Raw genomic sequence first — 21,557 nt, forward strand, 5'->3', positions numbered from 1 at the left:
TACACTCCACAATCCTTTTATTCAATTCCACATATTTTGGGCACCCAACAGCAACAACAACAAAAAATCATTGGAATTTACTCAGTGTTTTTTTTTTTTTTTTTTTACAGTAGAGGTGTGGGGGTGGGGGGGTCCACAGGTAAGCTAATACTGCCTCCTCCAGTATGAAGGGAACTTGAGGCTGGGGTGTTTTTATTCACGCCGCCCTCTCGTATGAGCGCGTGCAAACCACGTCGCCCAACGTCAGCGTCTGTTTGAAAAGCAAACCAATCAAATAGACGTCCCTGAGGGGTGGGGGTAAGGGGTGGCGGTCACTCACCAGCGTCAGGGCGTTCTCGTTGACCTCTCGGACCAGGCTGGTTTCCTTGCCGTCCCACCGCTGGATGTGCACCATCTTGCCCCCGTCGATGGTGACGATGGACTGCAGGGAGGAAGAGTCCAGAAGGAGTTGGTTGGTTCCAGAATAAACCATAGAACATGTAATTGTCCTTACATGGCTAGCTATAGCATTGTATTGTCCTTACACGGATAGCTATAGCATTGTATCGTCCTCACATGGCTAGCTATAGCATTGTATTGTCCTTACATGGCTAGCTATAGCATTGTATCGTCCTTACATGGCTAGCTATAGCATTGTATCGTCCTTACATGGCTAGCTATAGCATTGTATCGTTCTTACATGGCTAGCTATAGCATTGTATCGTTCTTACATGGCTAGCTATAGCATTGTATTGTCCTTACATGGCTAGCTATAGCATTGTATCGTCCTTACATGGCTAGCTATAGCATTGTATCGTTCTTACATGGCTAGCTATAGCATTGTACCGTCCTTACATGGCTAGCTATAGCATTGTATCGTTCTTACATGGCTAGCTATAGCATTGTATCGTCCTTACACGGATAGCTATAGCATTGTATCGTCCTTACATGGCTAGCTATAGCATTGTATCGTCCTTACATGGCTAGCTATAGCATTGTATTGTCCTTACATGGCTAGCTATAGCATTGTATTGTCCTTACATGGCTAGCTATAGCATTGTATCGTCCTTACATGGCTAGCTATAGCATTGTATCGTCCTTACATGGCTAGCTATAGCATTGTATCATCCTTACACGGATAGCTATAGTATTGTATCGTCCGTACAAAGATAGCTATAGCATTTTATTGTCTTTACACGGCTAGCTATAGCATTGATATGTCCTTACATGGCTAGCTATAGCATTGTATTGTCCTTACATGGCTAGCTATAGCATTGTATTGTCCTTACATGGCTAGCTATAGCATTGTATTGTCCTTACATGGCTAGCTATAGCATTGTATTGTACCTACATGGCTAGCTATAGCATTGTATCGTCCTTACACGGCTAGCTATAGCATTGTATCGTCCTTACACGGCTAGCTATAGCATTGTATCATCCTTACACGGCTAGCTATAGCATTGTATCATCCTTACACGGCTAGCTATAGCATTGTATTGTCCTTACATGGCTAGCTATAGCATTGCATGGATAGCTATAGCATTGTATCGTCCTTACATGGCTAGCTATAGCATTGTATCGTCCTTACATGGCTAGCTATAGCATTGTATTGTCCTTACATGGCTAGCTATAGCATTGTATCGTCCTTACATGGCTAGCTATAGCATTGCATGGATAGCTATAGCATTGTATTGTCCTTACACGGATAGCTATAGCATTGTAGCATCCTTACATGGATAGCTATAGCTATAGCATATAGCTATAGCAAACCGTGCTTGTTGGCACGCCAATGTTGTCGTGTTCATTGTATTCCTCCGGTACCAACATCCCAATAGCGGTACCAGCCATCACAAGTACCAATCACTTGAAGAAACAAGGCAGTTTTGATCATCACCGTGTACTGTCAAGTACCGGTGGCGGGTCAGTACCAGCGCCGAAGCGCAAACAAAGACGTTCATTATCCGTCGTGCCGATGTTGTCGGATTATTCCGAATGTTTCAGACACTAGAATATTGACCTTAACCTGAATATTGACTGCATGTAAACATGAGCGTATTTATGTTCCCTGTGATTGGCTGGCCACCAGTTGGGATGGGCTTCTGTACGCCTAAATATGCTAAATATGCTAAATATGGCTACATGGTCGTCCTGAACGTCTTTCCCTGTAAGGATTATGGAGGCCACTGTGCTCTTAGGAGCCTTGAGTGCCACAGAAATTCTTTTGCAGCAGAACGCTTTCTAGATCTTCCAGAATCTGCACCTATTCAAGACGGATTTCCTTGGAAGTTTTACTCCGGTCCTCAGGTAAAAATGCTGACGGCAAACAAAAAGCATCTTGTTGATGAAACTGAGAGCTAGGTATCCACTCTTGTGCGTGTGAGTGACGCCGAGACGAGCAGCTAGCAAGGCGTTGTGTTATAATATTTTGGTGTTAGCTGCTACAATAATAATATGGCTGTAGTTTGGCTAATATATGTCATTTATGTAAATGGGACATTGTTGGAGTTTGTTTGTTTTGTATGTACCTCCCATGACAGCAGTTGTTAGTTAGCTTATATTGACTTGTTTTCTCACACTAGAATGCACAGAAAAGGGAAAGAAATATGTTTCATATTAGGATGAAATGACACAATGCTGAGACTACAACGTGCATGTTGTGGCCATCCACAGGCCGTGACGCATTTAAGTGCATTTTGCTGTCAAAGGGCTGGGGGGGTGCGGGGGTGGTCGTGACCTCACCTTGACCTTCCTGTCGTCGGCGGTGGTTTCGTCAAACTCCTGGCCCAGCTTGAAGCTGAGCTCGGTGTTCTTGATGGTGCTCTGCGTCTTCACCGTCACCGTGTCTCCTTCCACGGAGATGATGGTGGTGGGCTTGGTCAGGTTGCCCACCTTGCGGGTGGCGAAGCCGACGCCTGCGGGGGGAAAAAAAACGGCAAGGTGAGCGTTTCATGAGCCGTTCCGCGACATACGAAAGAGTTCAGATGTCCTTCATGACACAAAAGTCAACAAAAGTCAACTGGCAACTTGTCTATTTGCGTGTTTGCACTGGCATGGTTTGCCCGCACCTGAACGCACCACGAGGGCTTTACTTGACTGACTTAGAATGACTCCCACGCCCGAGCTGAAGTCTTTGTGTTTCAATTGGCTCATTGATCAGAGGACCTGGGAAAAAAGGGTGAAAGGTTGCCTGTTGCTATGGCGACCAGAGAGGTCAGCGGCCATGAATCTTCTTTCTCAACCCCCGCCGCCCCCCCCAATGTATACACACAACCTGAAAAAGTTTAGTGTTACTTTGCACCTGCCCCCATCTCACACACATTTTTAATCTATATTTATGTTAGTTGATATTATTAAAAATACAATGAAATCATAAAAATAACGTAATTGCATGTTTTTTTTCCATTAATATTAAAATGCTTTAAAAGAAATGTAATACTTTATTGAATATTAATAGAATATAAATATAAAGTATCCATTGAATTGGATAGTTGCATTAGTTGATATTGATGGGAATATTAAACAAATCATGTCTTGAGATGATTTGCATATTATTTGTATTAGTTTGCATTTATTGTAATAAACATACAATTCTTATGTGTATTAGTATATATATATATATGTATATATATATATTTTAGACGTTAGACATGACAATTAAATACAATACAATTCTTTCAATTGAAAAAAAATTACATTTGTAATATAAAAAAAATAATAAAATAATGAAATAATAATAGAATATATTAAAAAATATTGTAGAATATTTGGTATTTTATTATTTTTACGGCAATTAAATATTGGTGTGTTATTAACAATATTAATATGAAATATTTGTCCCAAGTGACTGGGTGTCGATGCCTCCATTTTAAAATGCAAGCCCCCCCCCCCATGTGACCAACAATGGACGGCTTTCAAATGCAAGTGTGTGTCTGTGTGTTGACCACTGTTGAGAGTTTGCCTCACAGTGGGGTGGATTCCATCCACTGGAGGAGAAGGAGAGGCCCCAGGGAGGGCGCCCGGGCCCCTCCCAGCCCCAGCCGCCCTGCTCTGAGACCATGTGGTCGCTCCCTCTCCATGCTTTTCCACCCTTACTCCTCGCCGCTCTCCATCTTGGAGTCTCCGTTATTTTGTCCTGTTTATCCACACAAACGCACACTTGTGCAGAACACCTCACACACACACACCATGCATCATCACTTGCACACACACATACACACACACACAATAATAATGGAAGACTCACCCAGAATCTTCATGTACTCGTCAAAGTTCTCGCTCGATTTGAGGTTCCAGGTGCCAACGAAAGCCTCGGCCATGTCTGCAGTGGAGCAGCAGCAAAGAGAAGGAGAAGGAGAAGGAGAAGGAGAGTGAGGGTGTGTGTGAGTGCAAGAGGAGAAGAAGGGGGGAGGAGAGTCAAACCAGTCAGCAGCACCAAAAGCTGAGCTGCCGTCCTACTGGCTGATTTTATACCGGCTGTTTCTTACGTCATCAGCCTGTGCACAAAGAGGAGGAGGAGGAGGAAGAAGAGGAGTGGGGCGTCTGCTCGCTCATAGATGTTCTTTGAGTCATGTCATTGAAAAAAAAGCAACAAATGCAAACAATGCAAGCTGGAAAACATGGAAAAGTGTAAAAAGTAGTCGTGAAGTACGAATACATATGTACATATGGAGCACTATTTGGCTTTACTTCACGTTTTATAGTAAATGGAGCATTATTTGCCATCATTTAAGGTTTTCTTCTTATGCTAATATGGAGTGGCCGGACCGGAGCAGGAGGGGATAGAAAAGAAAACAGATTTATTATATAATGGAATTTTTTTATGGATTCAAAGTTTGTAATATAATCAATTACATTTATTTCTTTATATAGTAAGAATGTTTTTATTTTATGGATTAAAATATGTAATAAAAAAGATTCAACACTTTTATTTATTTTATTATAAAGTAGGATTTTTTTTATTGTATATATATTTTATTTAAATTGTCTTATTTTCTTTATTCTACTGTAAAAAATTAACATTATGGATTAGAAATATGACATTTTAAATTTTATAGAATTCTCTTTTTAAATTCTTTTTTTAATATACAAAAGGAACTTTGTTATGGATAATAATAATAGATTTTTATTTTATTTATTTTATGATAAACATTATAAACATACATTTAAATTGTCTTATTTTCTTTATTCTACTGTAGAAAATTAACATTATGGATTAGAAATATGACATTTCAACTTTTTAAAATTCTATTTTATTATACAAAAAGGAAATTAAACTTTATATTATGGATAATAATAATATTAAATATCTAATAAAATAGATATTTAATATATGTTTATGTCAATCTGATTTGTTAAAGAAAGAGTTGTCATCATTTTTGTCATTGTTGGTATTTATTGTATTGTTATGTTAGTTTTTCTTCTATAAATATGATATAGCATAGATTTTCTTTGTAAGCATTTGACTTGTAATGACCTCTATAGGAGCATAAAGGCGGGGCTCACCCACGGTCGTAAGATGTCATGTGACCAGCCTGCCTCCTGCCTCCGGTCTAACCGGATACACGCTGAACCAACGCCAAAAAGGTTTAATCCCCTCCACTAGCAAGACGCCGTGTGTGTGTGTGTGTATGTATACATTCCTTCATAATAAATGATGAGCTAGCATACGGCTAGCATGGGCCTGTTCACTCCTGAATGGTAGCCATCATTTTAACCCTGGGGGTCTCCTTAAAAAAGTCATAAAAATGGAACACCAGTTTTTCCTCACTTTCACGACGTGAAATATTTACTTCAAAGCTTCTTTTTCCACTGGGAAAACCCACGGTGCACAATATTTTACAAAAATAAGGTGGAATATTTAGGCCGGACATTTCTCCTTCATGCTTCCATTTATCACAGCAAGTTTTCCAGGTCCTGAAGCAGCAAAACAGCCCCAGACCATCACACTACCACCACCGTATTTTACTGTTGATATCGTCTTTTTCTGAAATGCGGTCTCGGGGATCATCAAGATGTTTTCTGGCGAAATTGAGACGAGCCTCAATGTTGTTTGTGGTCTTGGAACAGGCTGTTTTTGCCCAGTGTCTTTCTTATGGTGGGGTCATGAACACTGGCCTTAACTGGGGCAAGTGGATGTTCTTGTGGGGTCTTTTGTGACCTCTTGGATGAGTCGTGGCTGCCATATTGTTTTTTTTTCTGCCTTAATAATAATAAGTTTCATTCAAAATCTGCATTTTGTGTTGAGTTGTGTTGACAATGACTACCATTTTGATTTGGTTGATGATCTGAAGTGTCACATGTTAAAAAAATAAGAAATCAGGAAGGGGGCAAACACTTTTTCACACCATTGTAAGTCTTTGAAAGGCGTGACTTGGATAACACACACAAACACATATAAGTGTATATAACAGACAATAAAGCAGGGGTCTCAAACTCGCAGCCCGCGGGCAAAATGCAGCCCACGGGAAGCGAGTTTGAGGCCCCCACCTTGATATGAAAGCTTAACTGCGCGAGTTTGAATTTGTCAATTGACGCGATTTTGCAAGTTACGACGCTGCGCCCAGAGATCACGATGCTAATTTGCTAATTGGGTAAAATGGTTAAGTTTCATTAATGTTCATGTTAAAGGTTAAATAATAGTCATTTAGTTAGTTATTAGTAGTTAGTAATTTAGTTAGTTAATTTGATTCTGGAAAAAAAATAATTTCTCTATCCACCAACTCTATCTGGTGTCTTATGTTTTTCTTATTTGCTGTTTTATTATTATCTTATTTATTTATTTATTACTGATTGATTTATTTATTTTCTTTATTTTGATTTATTTATTTTTTCATGTTTTTATTGAACATTTTTTTAAATTTTTTTCTTCAGTTTTTAATAAATGAATGAATAAAAAATATATAAATGTATAATATAAATAAATAAATAAAAATTAAAAAAAACATTTTTTTTTAAACCTGATGCGGCCCAGCCTCACCCAGACCTTTGCTCCAGTGGCCCCCAGGTAAATTGAGTTTGAGACCCCTGCAATAAAGTAACCATACTTTTTGTATACACACACACACACATTATCAAAATGAAAATGATGATGTATTTAAAACTGGACTCAATAGGACCAAATGGGTCCCTAAAGAGTGAAGACACATATGCAAATTTTGTACGTTGCAAAAGAGTTTTTCCAAGAATATTTTCTAAGAAAAAATGATGACTAAAAGCGAATCCTGGCCAAGTATTGTGCAATCAGCTCTGCAGCCAACATGCAGAAGAGCACACAGAAAAGCCAAATTGTGCTAAAGATAACGTGGTGTTTGCATGTCTGCAGATGGGACGTTGTGCAACTTTAAAACACACAGCACCACCCCCCACCCCCCCCTAAAAAAAAAGGAAGAGGTTCTTTCAGGACAAAAAGCGTTCTGTCAGACCACCTGACACACCCTGTCCCACCGCCCTTGTCCCACAGCGACACAGCCCACCCTCCCCGCTCAGACCACGGCAACATGTGTTGGACATAAACAGCTGCGAGGACACGCGGGGGGAAAAAGGCAGCGAGGTGAAAGGTCAACACCTTCAAACGGAGGCCGAGAACATCACTTGTAGTCGTGTCAAACGTGTACATGTGTTATGCAATCATGGGATATAAGCCAGGGGACTTTTATCGGTCATAGCGTCATATTCGTTTAGCTTTTATTTGGAAAAAAAACACAAAACGCAAAGAAACCGCGTCCATGAATGTTGGCGCAGAGCGGCCAAGTGTTCATAGTCGTAAAGGTGAGGAATGCTGATGTAGCTTCCAGCTCTTTTCACGTGCGTCTGTTCACATTACGAGCACATCAGCTGGTGTTAAAATGGTTCCTTTGTCTTAAAGTCATGCATCCATTCAGTCGTTCATTCATTTGTTTAGTGTCCTTCCTACATGACACCCTCACAGATTAAACATGTAAAAAATAAATTACAATCAATATATTCATAAAGTTGGATTCTCCCCTTGAATAACTGTACAGCTTCTATTTTCCAAGAAAAACGTAAATGTACTCATAACTAGTTTCAAATCACAAAGCGTCAATTTACCCTTTATTAAAATACCGTCTTCTGCCAAAGGGGGCGATAATGTGTCACAGAGCACTCAGGCCCTACCTCATGTGCGTCACGTGAGCACGAATAAGTAGCCAAAGCGGAAGCTAAGCTGTTTAATTGGATTTTGCGTTTATTTAAATAGCCAACAAAGCTGTATAATCAATATTCAAGTCATATCCGCATTTGGATAGTTTGTCACGATTGCAATTTGAGATAAAACGCTTACTTATTCGTCCATAAAGTCTTTTGAGCGAGAAAAAAAAACCGCTGAAGCAGTTCTTTGGTACACTTCTCCCCTCTGCTGGACAAACAGAAGCTCTGCAACTGTCTAAACTGTTAAAATGTGTACGAGTTTGATATTTCGGCTGTAAAAATGTAATTATTCTAATACATTTGAAATAATAGATACATACATAGGAACATTCACAATACATAAACAGGCTCAAAAGCTCAAAATGAGAGATTAAGTTATGTCTGAATGGTAATAAAAGAACAGGATATAGATCCGGGAGGGGGGGGGGGGGTCGGCTTCTGTCTTGCTAATCCAATATTAGCAGTTTCCCAGGAGACGGAACCATGGGGGCGATCTTAATAAAGGACTTTAATAAAGGTGTTTAATTCTGACCTGTTGAAAATGATACACTGGTGTTAAGGGGCAAGCTACACTTCCGGTGGTGGGTTCAAAATAAAGGTTTGCGTAAGATAATCGCTCCGTAAAGGCGATGTATAATACCATAAAAATCGAAACTAGATCCTTGTTGAACACACAGACCAAATCGATTGGTACGAAACGTCATTATTACGACCTGAAAGCGAAACACTTATCTATTACTTTACTTTGAAAATAACTGAACCACACTTCAACAGCCGCCATTTTAACTTGATAAATAACTATGGCAACCACCATACGCCGGCTAGTGTGTGTGTGTGTGTGTGTGTGAGATGTTATTCAAGGACACGTTGAGCTAGAAAGCAGCCACTTGTTCCCACATGAAACTTTTTTTTAAAAAACGCAATAAAACAAAAAGTCTCACTTGTTCCGGTATTGGCGTTGTGGACAAAGATGGCTCCTCCTCAGAAGGCTCGGTTGGGATGCGAAGTGGCGAGGAAATGGAAGGCAACAGGTGAGTCTGACATCTGATTCACTTCTGGAAAAAGAAGATGAAAACACTTAAAAGATGAATGATCGTAGCACAACTAAACAATTACAGCTGAATATTAATAACATAATTGAAAACAATTGCTTACACTTGTTAGCTCATACATGGACAACACTATTAAACAAGTACAAATGTGTCTGTAGTGTTTTTGTTTATTGGGGGTTCTGCATCCAGAATAAGCATTTAGATGGACAGTAACCTTTTGTCCGAGTGCCAGAAAGTGAAACAGCAAACATGTTTGTGTGCCTCATTAATCATGCAGTCTCCACTGAGCCTTATCCAGGTCAAGAAGCTTTTATTGACGTGTGTGAGTGAGTTGCAAGGCCTAAGGAAACCTAAATAATTCATCCGTCAAGACTCTCAAATGACACTTGCACTCCGTGCGATGGAAACCTTTCCAAATCTGAGCTAGCGTTACGAATGTGTTATATATTTGTTGTTGCTTCAGCTGCACCTGGCACCGCCTCCAAGCGTGCCGGCGTGGCGCCCGCACCGCCCTGGCCCGGACACCCCCGCCGCATGGGGCAGATTTGGAGGGCCGAGTGTCCTCCCCGTCCGCTCCCTCACCTGCCTGTCTTCCACGGCCGCCACGCGGAGGAGAGCGCCGAGCGTCCCCACCTGGTCACCATCATACGGCCCGGTCAGAGTGCATTGCGGAAGGTGAGCTAGTGACCGAATAGGCCCCAAGAATCCTAGCACCAAGTCTCAGTCGTGTATTGGAAGCGTCTTTGTCTTGACTGTTTGTTTGACTTGACTGTTTTGTGTGTCTGTAGCTTTAATGCTAATGAGCCGTGTTTGCCCATGCTAGCTTAATCTATTACATACATCAGTATGGAAGGACAGGAAGTAAATCGAAAACCACAAAGTGTGATTTCTGCCCAGGTCAGCGTGCTTTTGAACCGGAGGGGCGTGGTCTCTTTCGAGCAGCTGCTATTGGACATCTCCGAGGCGCTGGGCTTCCCTCGCTGGCACAGATCTCGAGTGACACGGCTCTTCACCACCTTCGCCTGGGAGGTCAGGTCACTTTCGCGGCCGATGCAGCTGATGATGCTAATGCTAATGCTAATGCTAATGCTAACAAAGCATCCATTGGCTTCAGGTGAAGAGCATTAGCGACTTCTTCCGTGGTGATGCGGCCTTCCTGGCGCTGGGCAAAGCTCGCCCCGAGCTGAGCAGCCTGCAGGAAGCGCTGGAGGAGCTGTTCCCTGAGAATTCCCGTTACCAAGCCGAGGCGCTGCTGGTCTGGGAGAAGAAACTCCGACCGGCGTTGGATAAAGCCGTCAAAGCGGACAGCGGGTACAGCGAGGGGATGAACCGGAACAAGAACCGTGGTCCAGATGCAAGAGACACGGCTCCGTTTGGGAATGGAGACACGGACAAGGTAAAGATGGCTGCTTCCAGGAAAGCCGCTCACCTGCCCAACCATCTACAGAGGCTACGTGTGAGGGGCGGGTTCTGCGAGGCACCGCCACCTCTCATTGGTCGATTCAAGCAGGAACTGGAGCGTGAGAACGGAGACAAACACTTCACTCCTCTGTGTGAGGGCTGCTTATCAAGAAGACCCGAACGTCCCAGTCCAGAATGGGTGGACCCGCTTTCAGGAAGGGTCCCTCTTCCTCCAGTGTCCAGGAAGCAAAGAGGACGTTCATCACAGACACAGGAAGTGAGGTGGAGTCCTCCACCTCCAGGACTAGAAAAAGCCTCGGGTCCTCCCTCAGAGGGCAGCGAGGTCTCCCAGGCGGACATCGAGCGCCTGTACGACATCGGTCGCCAGGTCGGAGACGGCAACTTCGCCGTGGTGCATGAGTGCCGCCGCCGCATCGACGGGCAGACTTTGGCCGTGAAGATCGTGGAGCGCTCGCGGCTGGTGGGCCGAGAGCATATGCTCCAGAACGAACTGTGCCTGCTGGGCAGCCTGCGCCACCCCCGCATCGTGCGGCTGCTGGCCCACCATCACACGCTGGCCCGCACCTACCTGGTCATGGAGCTGGCCGGCGGCGGTGACCTCTTTGAGACCATCAGCCAGCGAGGGAGCTTCCCTGAGGCCGAGGCCGGACTGATGGTGTCGGACGTGAGCGAGGCGCTCAAGTACATCCACCGTAGGAGCGTCGTGCACCGGGACCTCAAACCAGAAAACCTGCTGGTGAGTCACTAAAGCTTCCCTTTAGCCAGGAGTTTTCGAAGTCTAACATCCGTTGTTGTGCTGCAAGTCTTTCCCCCGAGGACTCTAAGTGGGTTTCGAATAGAGGATAAGGGAATCTTAAAGAACCAAATTACAGAACAAGAACCAGATTGTTTATTCCTGACAACAATACCTAATACAGACGTCCGGGATTATCTGCAGTCCCTGTACGCCTACAAGTAAACGGGTCTTATTACAGCACAGCTGCAAAAAAGCACCCTTGGAGTCATCTAACTAGTTTTCGATGCCTGATTGTTTGTACTCACCGCCAGCTTTCCACCCCGGTGTTGTCTTTCAGTGAACGAGCTAACCGTACCGTCTCCGTTACAGGTTGTCCACGCCGCCGCCGGCATCACCAGACTCAAGCTGGCAGACTTTGGTCTCGCCATGATCGTGACCGAGCCCGTCTTCACCATATGTGGGACGCCGACTTATGTCGCACCAGAGATTCTCTCGGAGACAGGTTAGCCCTAACAGAACAGCCCGAGAAAGAACTGAATGGGATGATGACACCCTGACCCCCCCACCCCCGCCCCCCCCTGACAGGTTACGGTGTGGAGGTGGACATGTGGGCTCTCGGCGTCATCCTCTACATTCTCTTGTGTGGCTTCGCCCCGTTTAGAAGTCGAGATCGGGACCAAGAGGAGCTGTTTCAGATCATCAAAGAAGCGCAGCTCCACTTCCTGTCCCCGTATTGGGACACCGTTTCACCAGGTGAGAACACACGTCAGGTGACACAAACTGACAGCGTTTTAATTCTTCTCACACACGCCGCAGAAGCCAAAGATCTCGTCTCCGGACTTCTCCAGTCAGACGCCGCAGCCAGGATGACCGCTGAGCAGAGCCTGCAGCACCCTTGGCTGAGGGCCATGGCGTCGTGCTGCCAGCAGAGGGCGCCACGCTGCAAAGATGACAGGAGCCCAGACTGTCCAGAAGAAGAATGCAGTCGACACACCAAAGCAGCCCACAAGAGTCCACGGGACTATCTGACACGGCAGCCAACAGAGACCCAGTCACCTGGGAGGCAGGCTTCTCAGGCCGGTGCTGTCCACGCCCACTGCAGCGACCACCCGCCAATCAAAAACAACAATCAGCCCACACGACAACGGCTCAATTCCAGTCCTGATCAGCTCAGCATCTGAAGCCCGACGCTTTCTTCACCCAAGCATACATTGACAAAGTGGAAGTGAAACTACAGCTAATGCAGGTTTTGGTCCACATTTGGTCCACATTTGGTCCACATTCATCTTCAGGAACTTTCACGTTGTTGTTACCATTGATACTCCGTCAAATACTACATGCATGTCCTGTATAGTACTGTAGTATTTAGGCTTATTTTAGCTTATTTAATCCTACTCCTTCTGTTTTTTTTTTAACAATAAAAGCGTATGTGTATTTGTGGGATTGTCACTTAGAATGTATGAAAGGTGAGAGGGGTCCTACCGCCCAGCGTGTCCTGCCCCACACAGCCAGGACGAGTCCCCATCTCCAGAGAGCCGGTCCCCCATGACAGTGGCTCCACACATTACTCTTCCGCTCTGCATGTCAAATGAAAATATACATTGGAGTGAAAAGAGTTTGATACCCAGCCCCCGAGAGGACATAGACCAGGGGTCTCAAACTCAATTTACCTGGGGGCCACTGGAGCTAGGGTCTGGGCGAGGCTGGGCCGCATCAGGTTTTCCAAAAAAAAAAAAAAAACGCATTTATTAAAAACAGAAAAATGAATAAACTTTGCTTTATAAAAAATAAATAAACAAATGAAGAAAATAATCAATCAGTAATAAATAAATATAATAATAAAATGGCAAATAAAAACTTAAGAAACCACATATAGTTGGTGGGTAGACAAATGATTTTTTTCAGATTAAAATGAACAAAGCATTATTAGAGCCCTGTAGACATGACAAAACACGACTATAGTCACATTTATACTTTTTATTTACAACATATTGCGCAACTGCAGGGTCTTGTGACACATGCTAACTCGCAAACTAGAGAGCTGGCGACCTAAACGGTAGCCTCCAAGTTATTTCCTTCAAACTTAAATAGCCAAAAACTTACCACTTCCACACATATAGGGAGGATAACTATTAACAGTTATTTAACCTTTAACATGAACATTAATCAAACGTAATAATTTTTTCTGGGTACATGATACCATACAGCATCCATATCAAACTTTCATATGAAGGCGGGGGCCTCAAAATAGTGTCCTGCGGGCCACATTCGGCACCCCTGGTGCCACAACACAACTTCCTGGTCAGTCCAAGTAAGGAAGAGTCCAGTGTGTGTGGTTCCTGTCCCTCCTTATGTCAGACAGCTGAGATCTTTTCCCATCCTGCCCCGCCCCCCCCCCTGCTAACTGCTAATATTTATAATGAAGCATTCTTTTGTGCCTACCAAATGCACCCCAATGCACAAATGACATATGTTCAGAGTGTTTGTACTCACCACAGACATGTTGTCATTAAAAAGGTCCGTCGTGCGTCCACGCCGTCCAACGACGTGCAAAAAAACCAAGGGGCGGCGTCCTTTGATGTACGGCTTTAAAATCGGTCACCTGACACATTTTGGTCACCTTTCAAGCGCTCTGCCTCGTAGGTAGGCAGTGCGCATGCGCCCTGGACAACTCTTTAAATACCCCAAGTCATCTGGCACAACAAAACATTCCGCTGTCAGCTCTCAGCTGTAAATGTCCATCTCGGCGGAAGCAATACGGCTCTTATATATTTGTATACTTTGATATAGTTTGTGAAAGGAACATTTTTTATCCGTAAAGGCCGAGAGTTGTGGAGTTAAAAAAAAAAAAAAGAATCGAGCAGGTCGAGCTCGGGGGGGGGAGAAAAACAAAGATGGTGGAAGTGTAGCCACAGAGACGAGTTCCAACACAAACCGCCTCCAACATCTCCGGACAACCGGCTACCTGAGCAAATACGGGAGACGGACAGCCGACCCGAGGAGAACGGGGCCGCCGGTGCGCACCTGGTACCGAGCGCTGTCACGGCGACTAACGGCGTCGAGAAGCCGAGACAGCTGAGAGTTGTTTTTGTTCCCACTGGAGCTCTCTTGTTTGTCAGCTAGCTAGCTAACCTGCTAAGCTCTGTAAGTCCACCAAACTGCTTGTTTTTCCGGCATAAACTGTCGCTACTTGCTTATCTAACATCGCGTTCACTAAAGTAATTGCGTCCATCTTTAATCGTAATAATAATAGTAGTAATAGTAATAATAATAATAATAAACAGGGGAGCTAGCATCCCTGTTAGCGTTTGCGCAAGTGTTAGCTAAATAGCTGTCAGCTGACAGTTAGCCTGGCGGCTAGCGACCTAGCACCCAAGCTAACGTGACAAAATATCCCGGAAAGTTCTAGACCACCGCCGCCATGTCCGCCATGGACGACGGGGACGTGGGCGTCGCACCCGCGCCCGGCTCCTCCTCGGCCGGCCTGGGTATCGGCATCGGTGCCGGGGGGGCGGCGGCGGAGGCGGCGGCCGAGGCCATGCAGGAGGAGGTTGGGACGCGGCGACAGGCGGACGGGCCCGACGCCGACTCGGAAGAGCCGCCCAAGAAGAGGTCCAAAGTCCCCGAGGGGGAGTCCGGCAAGCTGGAGGAGAGACTGTACTCTGTGCTGTGCTGCACCGTGTGCCTAGACTTGCCCAAGGCGTCAGTGTACCAGGTAAATGTACCACAAACATGCCCGCTCCCCCTCCGTCACCCCCCAAAACACACCTGTTACATTCTGCACTGAAGGCCCCTCGCCCACAATGTGCCCCCCCCCCCAAAAAAAAACAATCAGGTACCAACCTGTTGCTGCATGTATTTGTAGTGATGAGCAGCAGGCCTCGGAGTGAAGCCACACCCAGATGCTCCTGTGCGGCCATCTTAACTGGACTTCCCTTATACCCAATACCACTACCAGTTGGCCCAGTTGACCTGGCCTAATGGAACAGCCCGTGACTAGCTTGTACCAATCCGTCTCCCGCACCATGCACATGCCTCATGCCCAATTATGCAAATTAGATCACATCATCCGGCCTCACCCACAATTCATAGCCACAAATAGATTGTAGTCCTAGTCATATTTTTTCATAGTCTCTCTCTCTGAGGGCAACTTTGACACCCAAATGAACCCAAAAATCCTCATTTTGATGTCATGAGTGATGATGTCATCATCACATAGACACCCTGCCTGCACACGTTCATTAATAACCACGTGTTCAAGCACAAGCATGACCAACAATACAATAGCCACACTTTTTAACCTTACAATTATAAAACTGATATTTTATAATAAGACTGTACACATTACAGCCTAAATGTGTCAAACCAGATTTGATTCTGATTTCTTAATGATGACATATGTTTTATTTTCATACAGCCAACATTAAACCATAAGATCATAAATCATAACAATTAGCTATACAAGTCATACAAATTATTTCATTGTAGACATGAACTTGAATTTTTAAATATATTTATATGAATAAAGAATTCATAAATTGAAAGAAAATATAAAAACATACTGTTTTTTCTTAGTGTACCAACGGGCACCTGATGTGCGCCGGCTGCTTCATCCACCTGCTGGCTGACTCTCGGCTGAAGGAGGAGCAGGCCACGTGTCCAAACTGCAGGTAGGCGGCACCCGGTGGCACCCGGGGGCACCCGCCGGCACCCGGTACTGACGAAGCGTGCTTTTGCCCCATCAGGTGCGAGATCAGCAAGAACCTTTGCTGCAGGAACCTGGCCGTGGAGAAGGCGGTGAGCGAGCTGCCCACAGAGTGCACCTTCTGCCTTAAACAATTCCCTCGATCCAGCCTGGAGAGACACCAGAAAGAAGAGTGCCAGGACAGGTCAGACACACACCTATACGGTATAAACACGACACACACTATGTAGTATATAAACACACCATAACAACATCAGACACACACCTATACGGTATAAACACGACACACTATGTAGTATATAAACACACCATAACAACATGGAGCTTAAACCAAAAAGGTTCAATCTTCCAACAGAATCTTCTTCATCTGACCCCTTAATTAACTCATTAACTAATAAAACACATGCAATATGTTTATGCTTGTCAAAGATCATCTATTTAACAAGTGCACTGTTTGTAGGAATTTGCCGCACAGCCACAAGTCAAAGATCCTCTGTATGACAGGAAAACGAGTCAAAGATCCTCTATATAACAGGAGGGCTGTGCTGTTTTTAATGAACCACTGCGAAAACGCTCGTCAAAGACGCTTTAGATAACAGGAACAACGCGAGTCGAAGATAATCTATGTGGCAGGATGCTCTGCTGTTTTGAAGGAGCTGCTACTAGTCAAAGATCTTCTACATGACAGGAGTACGCCGCTGTTTTTGAGACCAAAAATCCTTTACATGACAGGAATGCAAATCAAAGATCCTTTACATAACGAGTGTGCCAAAGTTTTTAGGATTTTTTTTTTTTTTTTAGAAAGTCCAAGATCTTTGATGTTTTTGAGGACCGACTGCCAAAGCGGCATCAAAGATCCTCTATATAGCAGCAGAACTGTACTGGGAACCCAATACTAGTCCAAGATTCCTTAGATGAGGAACAATGCTAGGCAAAGATCCTCTATATTACAGGAGCTCTATGTTGTTTTTATGGACCTTGTACAAAAAAAACGCTAGTCAAAGATCCTCTATATCAGTGCTCCTGCAAAAAGGCAAAAATCCTTTACATGGCTGGAATGTGAGTCAAAGATCCTTTACATAACGAGTGTGCCAAAGTTTTCAGGATTTTTTTTTAGAAAGTCCAAGATCCACTATATGACAGGAGGGCTTTGCTGTTTTTCAGGACCTACTGCCAAAGCGGCATCAAAGATCCTCTATATAGCAGCAGAACTGTACTGGGAACCCAATACTAGTCCAAGATTCCTTAGACGAGGAACAATACTAGGCAAAGATCCTCTATATGACAGGAGCTCTCTGTTGTTTTTATGGACCTTGTACAAAAAAAAAACGCTAGTCAAAGATCCTCTATATCAGTGCTCCTACAAAAAGGCAAAAATCCTTTACATGGCTGGAATGCGAGTCAAAGATCCTTTATGTAACTAATGTGCCAAAGTTTTCAGGAGTTTTTTTTTTTAGAAAGTCCAAGATCCACTATATGACTGGAGCTCTCTGTTGTTTTTATGGACCTTGTACAAAAAAACGCTAGTCAAAGATCCTCTCTATCAGTGCTCCTGCAAAAGGCAAAAATCCTTTACATGGCTGGAATGCGAGTCAAAGATCCTTTATGTAACGAATGTGCCAAAGTTTTTAGGATTTTATTATTTTTTTTGAAAGTCCAAGATCTGCCAAAGCAGCATCAAAGATCCTCTATATAGCAGCAAAACTGTACTGGGAACCCAATACTAGTCCAATATTCCTTAGATGAGGAACAATGCTAGGCAAAGACCCTCTGTATTTATGGACCTTGTACAAAAACGCTAGTCAAAGATCCTCTATATCGGTGCTCTGCTGTTTGGGGCAAAAATTAGCTGCAAAAAGACAAATCAAAGATTTTCTGGAGCACAGTTGTTTATAGGATGTGAAGATGGTTCACACTTGAGGAGAACTCACCAAAGATCCTGCAAAGATGACAGCAGTGCTTTGCTGTTTTTAAGGACCTGCTGCAAGAATTCTAGTCAAAGAGCCTGTGTGTGTTGTTATTGGTGGTGTGTTGGTTGTTAGCACACACACACACACACACACACACACACACACACACACACACACACACACCAGGTGTAATTGTGTTTGTATGCTAATGCTACATGTGTGTCTCCAGGGTGACGCAGTGCAAGTACAAGAGGATCGGGTGCCCGTGGCAGGGTCCCTTCCACGAGCTGCCGGCCCACGAGGGCGAGTGCTCGCATCCCACCAAGACGGGCACGGAGCTGATGGGCATCCTGGGCGAGATGGACCAGAGCCATCGGCGTGACATGCAGCTCTACAACAGCATCTTCAGCCTGCTCTGCTACGAGAAGATCGGCTTCACAGGTAGCTAACGCTAACCCCGCTAGCGTAGCTTCCGTGTCCAAGGAAGTGACTCAACCCTTGCCCCCGCCCCCTCTCTGTCAGAGGTGCAGTTCAGGCCGTACCGCACCGATGACTTCATCACGCGGCTCTACTACGAGACGCCGCGCTTCACCGTGCTCAACCAGACGTGGGTCCTGAAGGCCCGCGTCAACGACTCGGAGCGTAACCCCAACCTGTCCTGCAAGCGCACGCTCTCCTTCCAGCTCATCCTCAAGAGCAAGGTGAGCGCACACACCCGCCGCCCTTCCGAGGGGGGGGGGCTAACGTGGCGGAAAAGCGGCTGGAGCGGAACGGAGGAGGTGGGCCGGAAGTCGGGCGCTGGGATTCTAACCCGGTTAGCCAAGCTTCAGTGGGCATACGTTTGGAGGAAGGACACGTTGCCCAACAACACCTTTTTTTCCCTCTTTGTGACCGTTCTCTCTACACCAATCAGCACGCGGCAATGCGGGTTTAGCCCCACCCCTTTTGTACACTTTTGTACTCAATAGAAATGAAAACTCAACTTATGAATATACTATACTGTACATACAGTATATACCCTATATATATTATTTAAAAAACAACAAAAAATGTTTAGAAAATTAAACAATTTAATTAATAAATAAAAAAAACATATGTGATAAATTAAAAAATATAAAAATAAATAAGCTTAAACCATATTGGGAAAGCAGGAAGTGAACAAATGTAACAGTTATCGAGTGTAAAAGTACCAGATGGAAGGGTAGGATTTAATAAGCTTTGCTTCTTCCTACTCTTTTTGGACATGTGGAACTGTGAACTTATTATGGGATGCACTCAATGTCTCAATAATCTGATGCATGTTCAAATGAAATATAGCCTATACTGTATGTACGGTAAATATCCTATACTGTACTGACCAGACACATCCAGCAGATGGCGCTACAGCGACTGTGTTGCAGTAAATGCACAATACCGCCTCCTGCTGGAGCAGAGTGGTGGTACTTGAATGAATATTTTTATCTTTTAAAAGTGATGCTTTTTAATGCACGGCACAAATACGCCATACTTGGTGAGTCTGAATGGTCCCAAACCTGATCATAAGGAACTTCATGTACACGTGTGGCCTTCATGTACACGTGTGTGTGTGTGTGTGTTGCCAGGTGAACTCGGCCCTGGAGTGCTCCTTCCTGCTGCTGAAGGGCCCGTACGACGACGTGCGCATCAAGCCCGTCATCCACCACTACGCGTTCACCAACGACGCCAACGAGACGGACTACGTGCCGCTGCCCATCTCCGACTCGGTGGAGTGCAACAAACTGCTGGCCGCCAAAAACATCAACCTGCGCCTCTTCATCTTCCAAGTCCAAAAATAACAAGGAAACCCTTCAGAATAAGAGCCAAGGAGACGACGAGGAGGAGGAGGAGGAGGAGAAAGAGGAGGAGGTGTGATGGAAGGAAAGATTGAAGATGAAAGAACCACTGATACCTCTTAACACACACACACACACACACACACACGACTAACTCCACTTACCTCCGTGAGTGAGACCCCCCACCTTGTGAGTTGCTATGGAGACAGGCGGGTGGGCATTGACATCATTTGGGGGGGTAGGGGGGTCATGATGTTTGATGTCTGACACCTTCCTGAAACAAACACACACACACCCACAGCCAAAAGTAGCACACACACACACTCACACACACACACACACACAAGTGTGCTACCCAAATGTGAAATACGCGTTTAACTCTGCTCAGCTGTGACGTCTGATTGGATGCTGTGAATGTGTGTAGTCTCCGCCCCCCCCGCCCCCCCTCCATTTTATTTAATCATAATTTGAACACTTTTCTAATGAAGAAAATATTAAGCTAATTTTTAGTTGATTTTAACCCTGCACACATGCTTTTATTTCCAACCATTTTACCCCCCCTCCCCCTCCCCCCCCCACCAAAGTGAAATTGTCATGAACTCGGAGAAGCGGTAGAAGATGGATGGACGGAAGATGGAAAATAGTAGCATGTTGCCATGTTTGTATGAAATGATTGAGTACATTTTTATTTTTCCTGGCTGAAATGTTTTTTATCAAAGCACCAAAGCCCGGAAGCAAAGTTCCACCTTTACTTGTTCTTCACACACTTTTTGTCCTCCAAAGTTTGTGGAACAAGGAGACTTGGATATGTGTGTGTGTGTGTGTGTGTGTGTGTGTATGAGAGAGAGAGAGAGAGAGAAAGGAGGGGTGTAGGGGGGGCCTATACCTTAAGGATGTTGGACTTACTTGAAGGAGAAGATGTTACAAGAATAGATTCTACTGTAAAGCAGATAGAAGATGTCTCTCCTCCTGACCTCTGCTGTATTTTTTGGGTGTTTTCAAAAAAAAAAAAAAAAAAAAGACAAAAAGCTTCCGTCTCTGCCGGTGGACTCGCTCATCTCACTATGGCTGTACATGTGCCTTTTATTATTAATATTAAAGATCATCAACCTGCAGCTCTGTTCATGTACATGACTCTGTGTGTGTGTGTGTGTGAGTGTGTGTGAGGAAGTCAAACAGGACAAAAATAGGAGCGGGCTTTATGAAAGCCGCCGCGCAGCTTCAATTATTCATCCGGCGGCACAGTTATGAAATCCAAATTTAATTTCCAAGTTGGGCAAGGATGATGGATACGTTTCATTGGCTTTGATGTTACCAAATGCGAATCAGCTCCACTTCAAAAATGAATTATCTCTCTCTCACTCACACACACACACACACACACACGTTGGAGTGGAGGTGATTACAGGTGTCAAGGAGAAAGGGCACTGAAGTCATCTGTGGACTTTCACGTTTCTCCTTTAAACATTCCAGGAGTACATTCTCATGACAAATGAAGTCAGGAAGTACATATTCATAAATTCGAATATATTGCAATATGATGGCCAGTGTTGGGGGTAATGGCAATAAAAGTAGAGCTTTTCCAGTTTGGGGTAATCTAATGAGAGTCTTTCTAAAGTTACCGCTCCATTAATTGTGGTTCCTCACTGCCCACTAGCGTTTGGGTGTAGAACTGCAAGCCACAAGCTCGGCCTTCAGCCTTGACCTCATGAAACGACACTCCACCACAAAGGTCAACGCCAATTCGTTCACATATTTTTCATTCCTTTTACATTT

General features: G+C 44.4%; 3 protein-coding genes across 6 annotated transcripts; 2 read left to right on the forward strand and 1 right to left on the reverse strand.

The window, feature by feature from the left end:
- fabp3 (fatty acid binding protein 3, muscle and heart) lies at positions 1 to 12,868 on the reverse strand. 2 transcript variants are annotated; one of them, XM_058047561.2, is made up of 6 exons: positions 12,838 to 12,868; positions 9,087 to 9,200; positions 4,223 to 4,297; positions 2,719 to 2,891; positions 320 to 421; positions 1 to 250 (listed from the first exon to the last, which is right to left on the reverse strand). In XM_058047561.2, the coding sequence occupies exons 3-6, from the start codon at positions 4,293 to 4,295 to the stop codon at positions 197 to 199; spliced, it is 402 nt and encodes a 133-aa protein (XP_057903544.2). In that variant the 5' UTR covers positions 4,296 to 4,297; positions 9,087 to 9,200; positions 12,838 to 12,868; the 3' UTR covers positions 1 to 196. The 2 variants fall into 2 exon arrangements, with proteins under 2 accessions (XP_057903544.2, XP_057903543.2); XM_058047560.2 differs by lacking the exons at positions 9,087 to 9,200; positions 12,838 to 12,868 and having other exon boundaries at positions 4,223 to 4,415.
- Positions 9,585 to 12,621, forward strand: dclk3 (doublecortin-like kinase 3). 2 transcript variants are annotated; one of them, XM_058047554.2, is made up of 6 exons: positions 9,585 to 9,872; positions 10,095 to 10,226; positions 10,312 to 11,355; positions 11,725 to 11,857; positions 11,941 to 12,108; positions 12,172 to 12,621. In XM_058047554.2, the coding sequence occupies exons 1-6, from the start codon at positions 9,633 to 9,635 to the stop codon at positions 12,534 to 12,536; spliced, it is 2,082 nt and encodes a 693-aa protein (XP_057903537.2). In that variant the 5' UTR covers positions 9,585 to 9,632; the 3' UTR covers positions 12,537 to 12,621. The 2 variants fall into 2 exon arrangements, with proteins under 2 accessions (XP_057903537.2, XP_078647988.1); XM_078791862.1 differs by having other exon boundaries at positions 11,941 to 12,621.
- Positions 12,869 to 14,019: 1,151 nt separating the features above from the next.
- zftraf1 (zinc finger TRAF-type and ring finger containing 1) lies at positions 14,020 to 20,896 on the forward strand. Of its 2 annotated transcripts, XM_058047556.2 has the most exons (7): positions 14,020 to 14,499; positions 14,759 to 15,070; positions 15,931 to 16,025; positions 16,101 to 16,244; positions 18,200 to 18,411; positions 18,493 to 18,671; positions 19,572 to 20,896. In XM_058047556.2, the coding sequence occupies exons 2-7, from the start codon at positions 14,777 to 14,779 to the stop codon at positions 19,782 to 19,784; spliced, it is 1,137 nt and encodes a 378-aa protein (XP_057903539.1). In that variant the 5' UTR covers positions 14,020 to 14,499; positions 14,759 to 14,776; the 3' UTR covers positions 19,785 to 20,896. The 2 variants fall into 2 exon arrangements, with proteins under 2 accessions (XP_057903539.1, XP_057903538.1); XM_058047555.2 differs by having other exon boundaries at positions 14,020 to 15,070.
- Positions 20,897 to 21,557: the final 661 nt, after the last annotated feature.

The sequence above is a fragment of the Doryrhamphus excisus genome, linkage group LG7 (genome assembly GCF_037039965.1).
Source record: "Doryrhamphus excisus strain RoL-2023G ecotype Guam linkage group LG7, RoL_Dexc_Guam_v1.1, whole genome shotgun sequence".
In the NCBI taxonomy this organism is placed as follows: Eukaryota; Metazoa; Chordata; class Actinopteri; order Syngnathiformes; family Syngnathidae; genus Doryrhamphus; species Doryrhamphus excisus.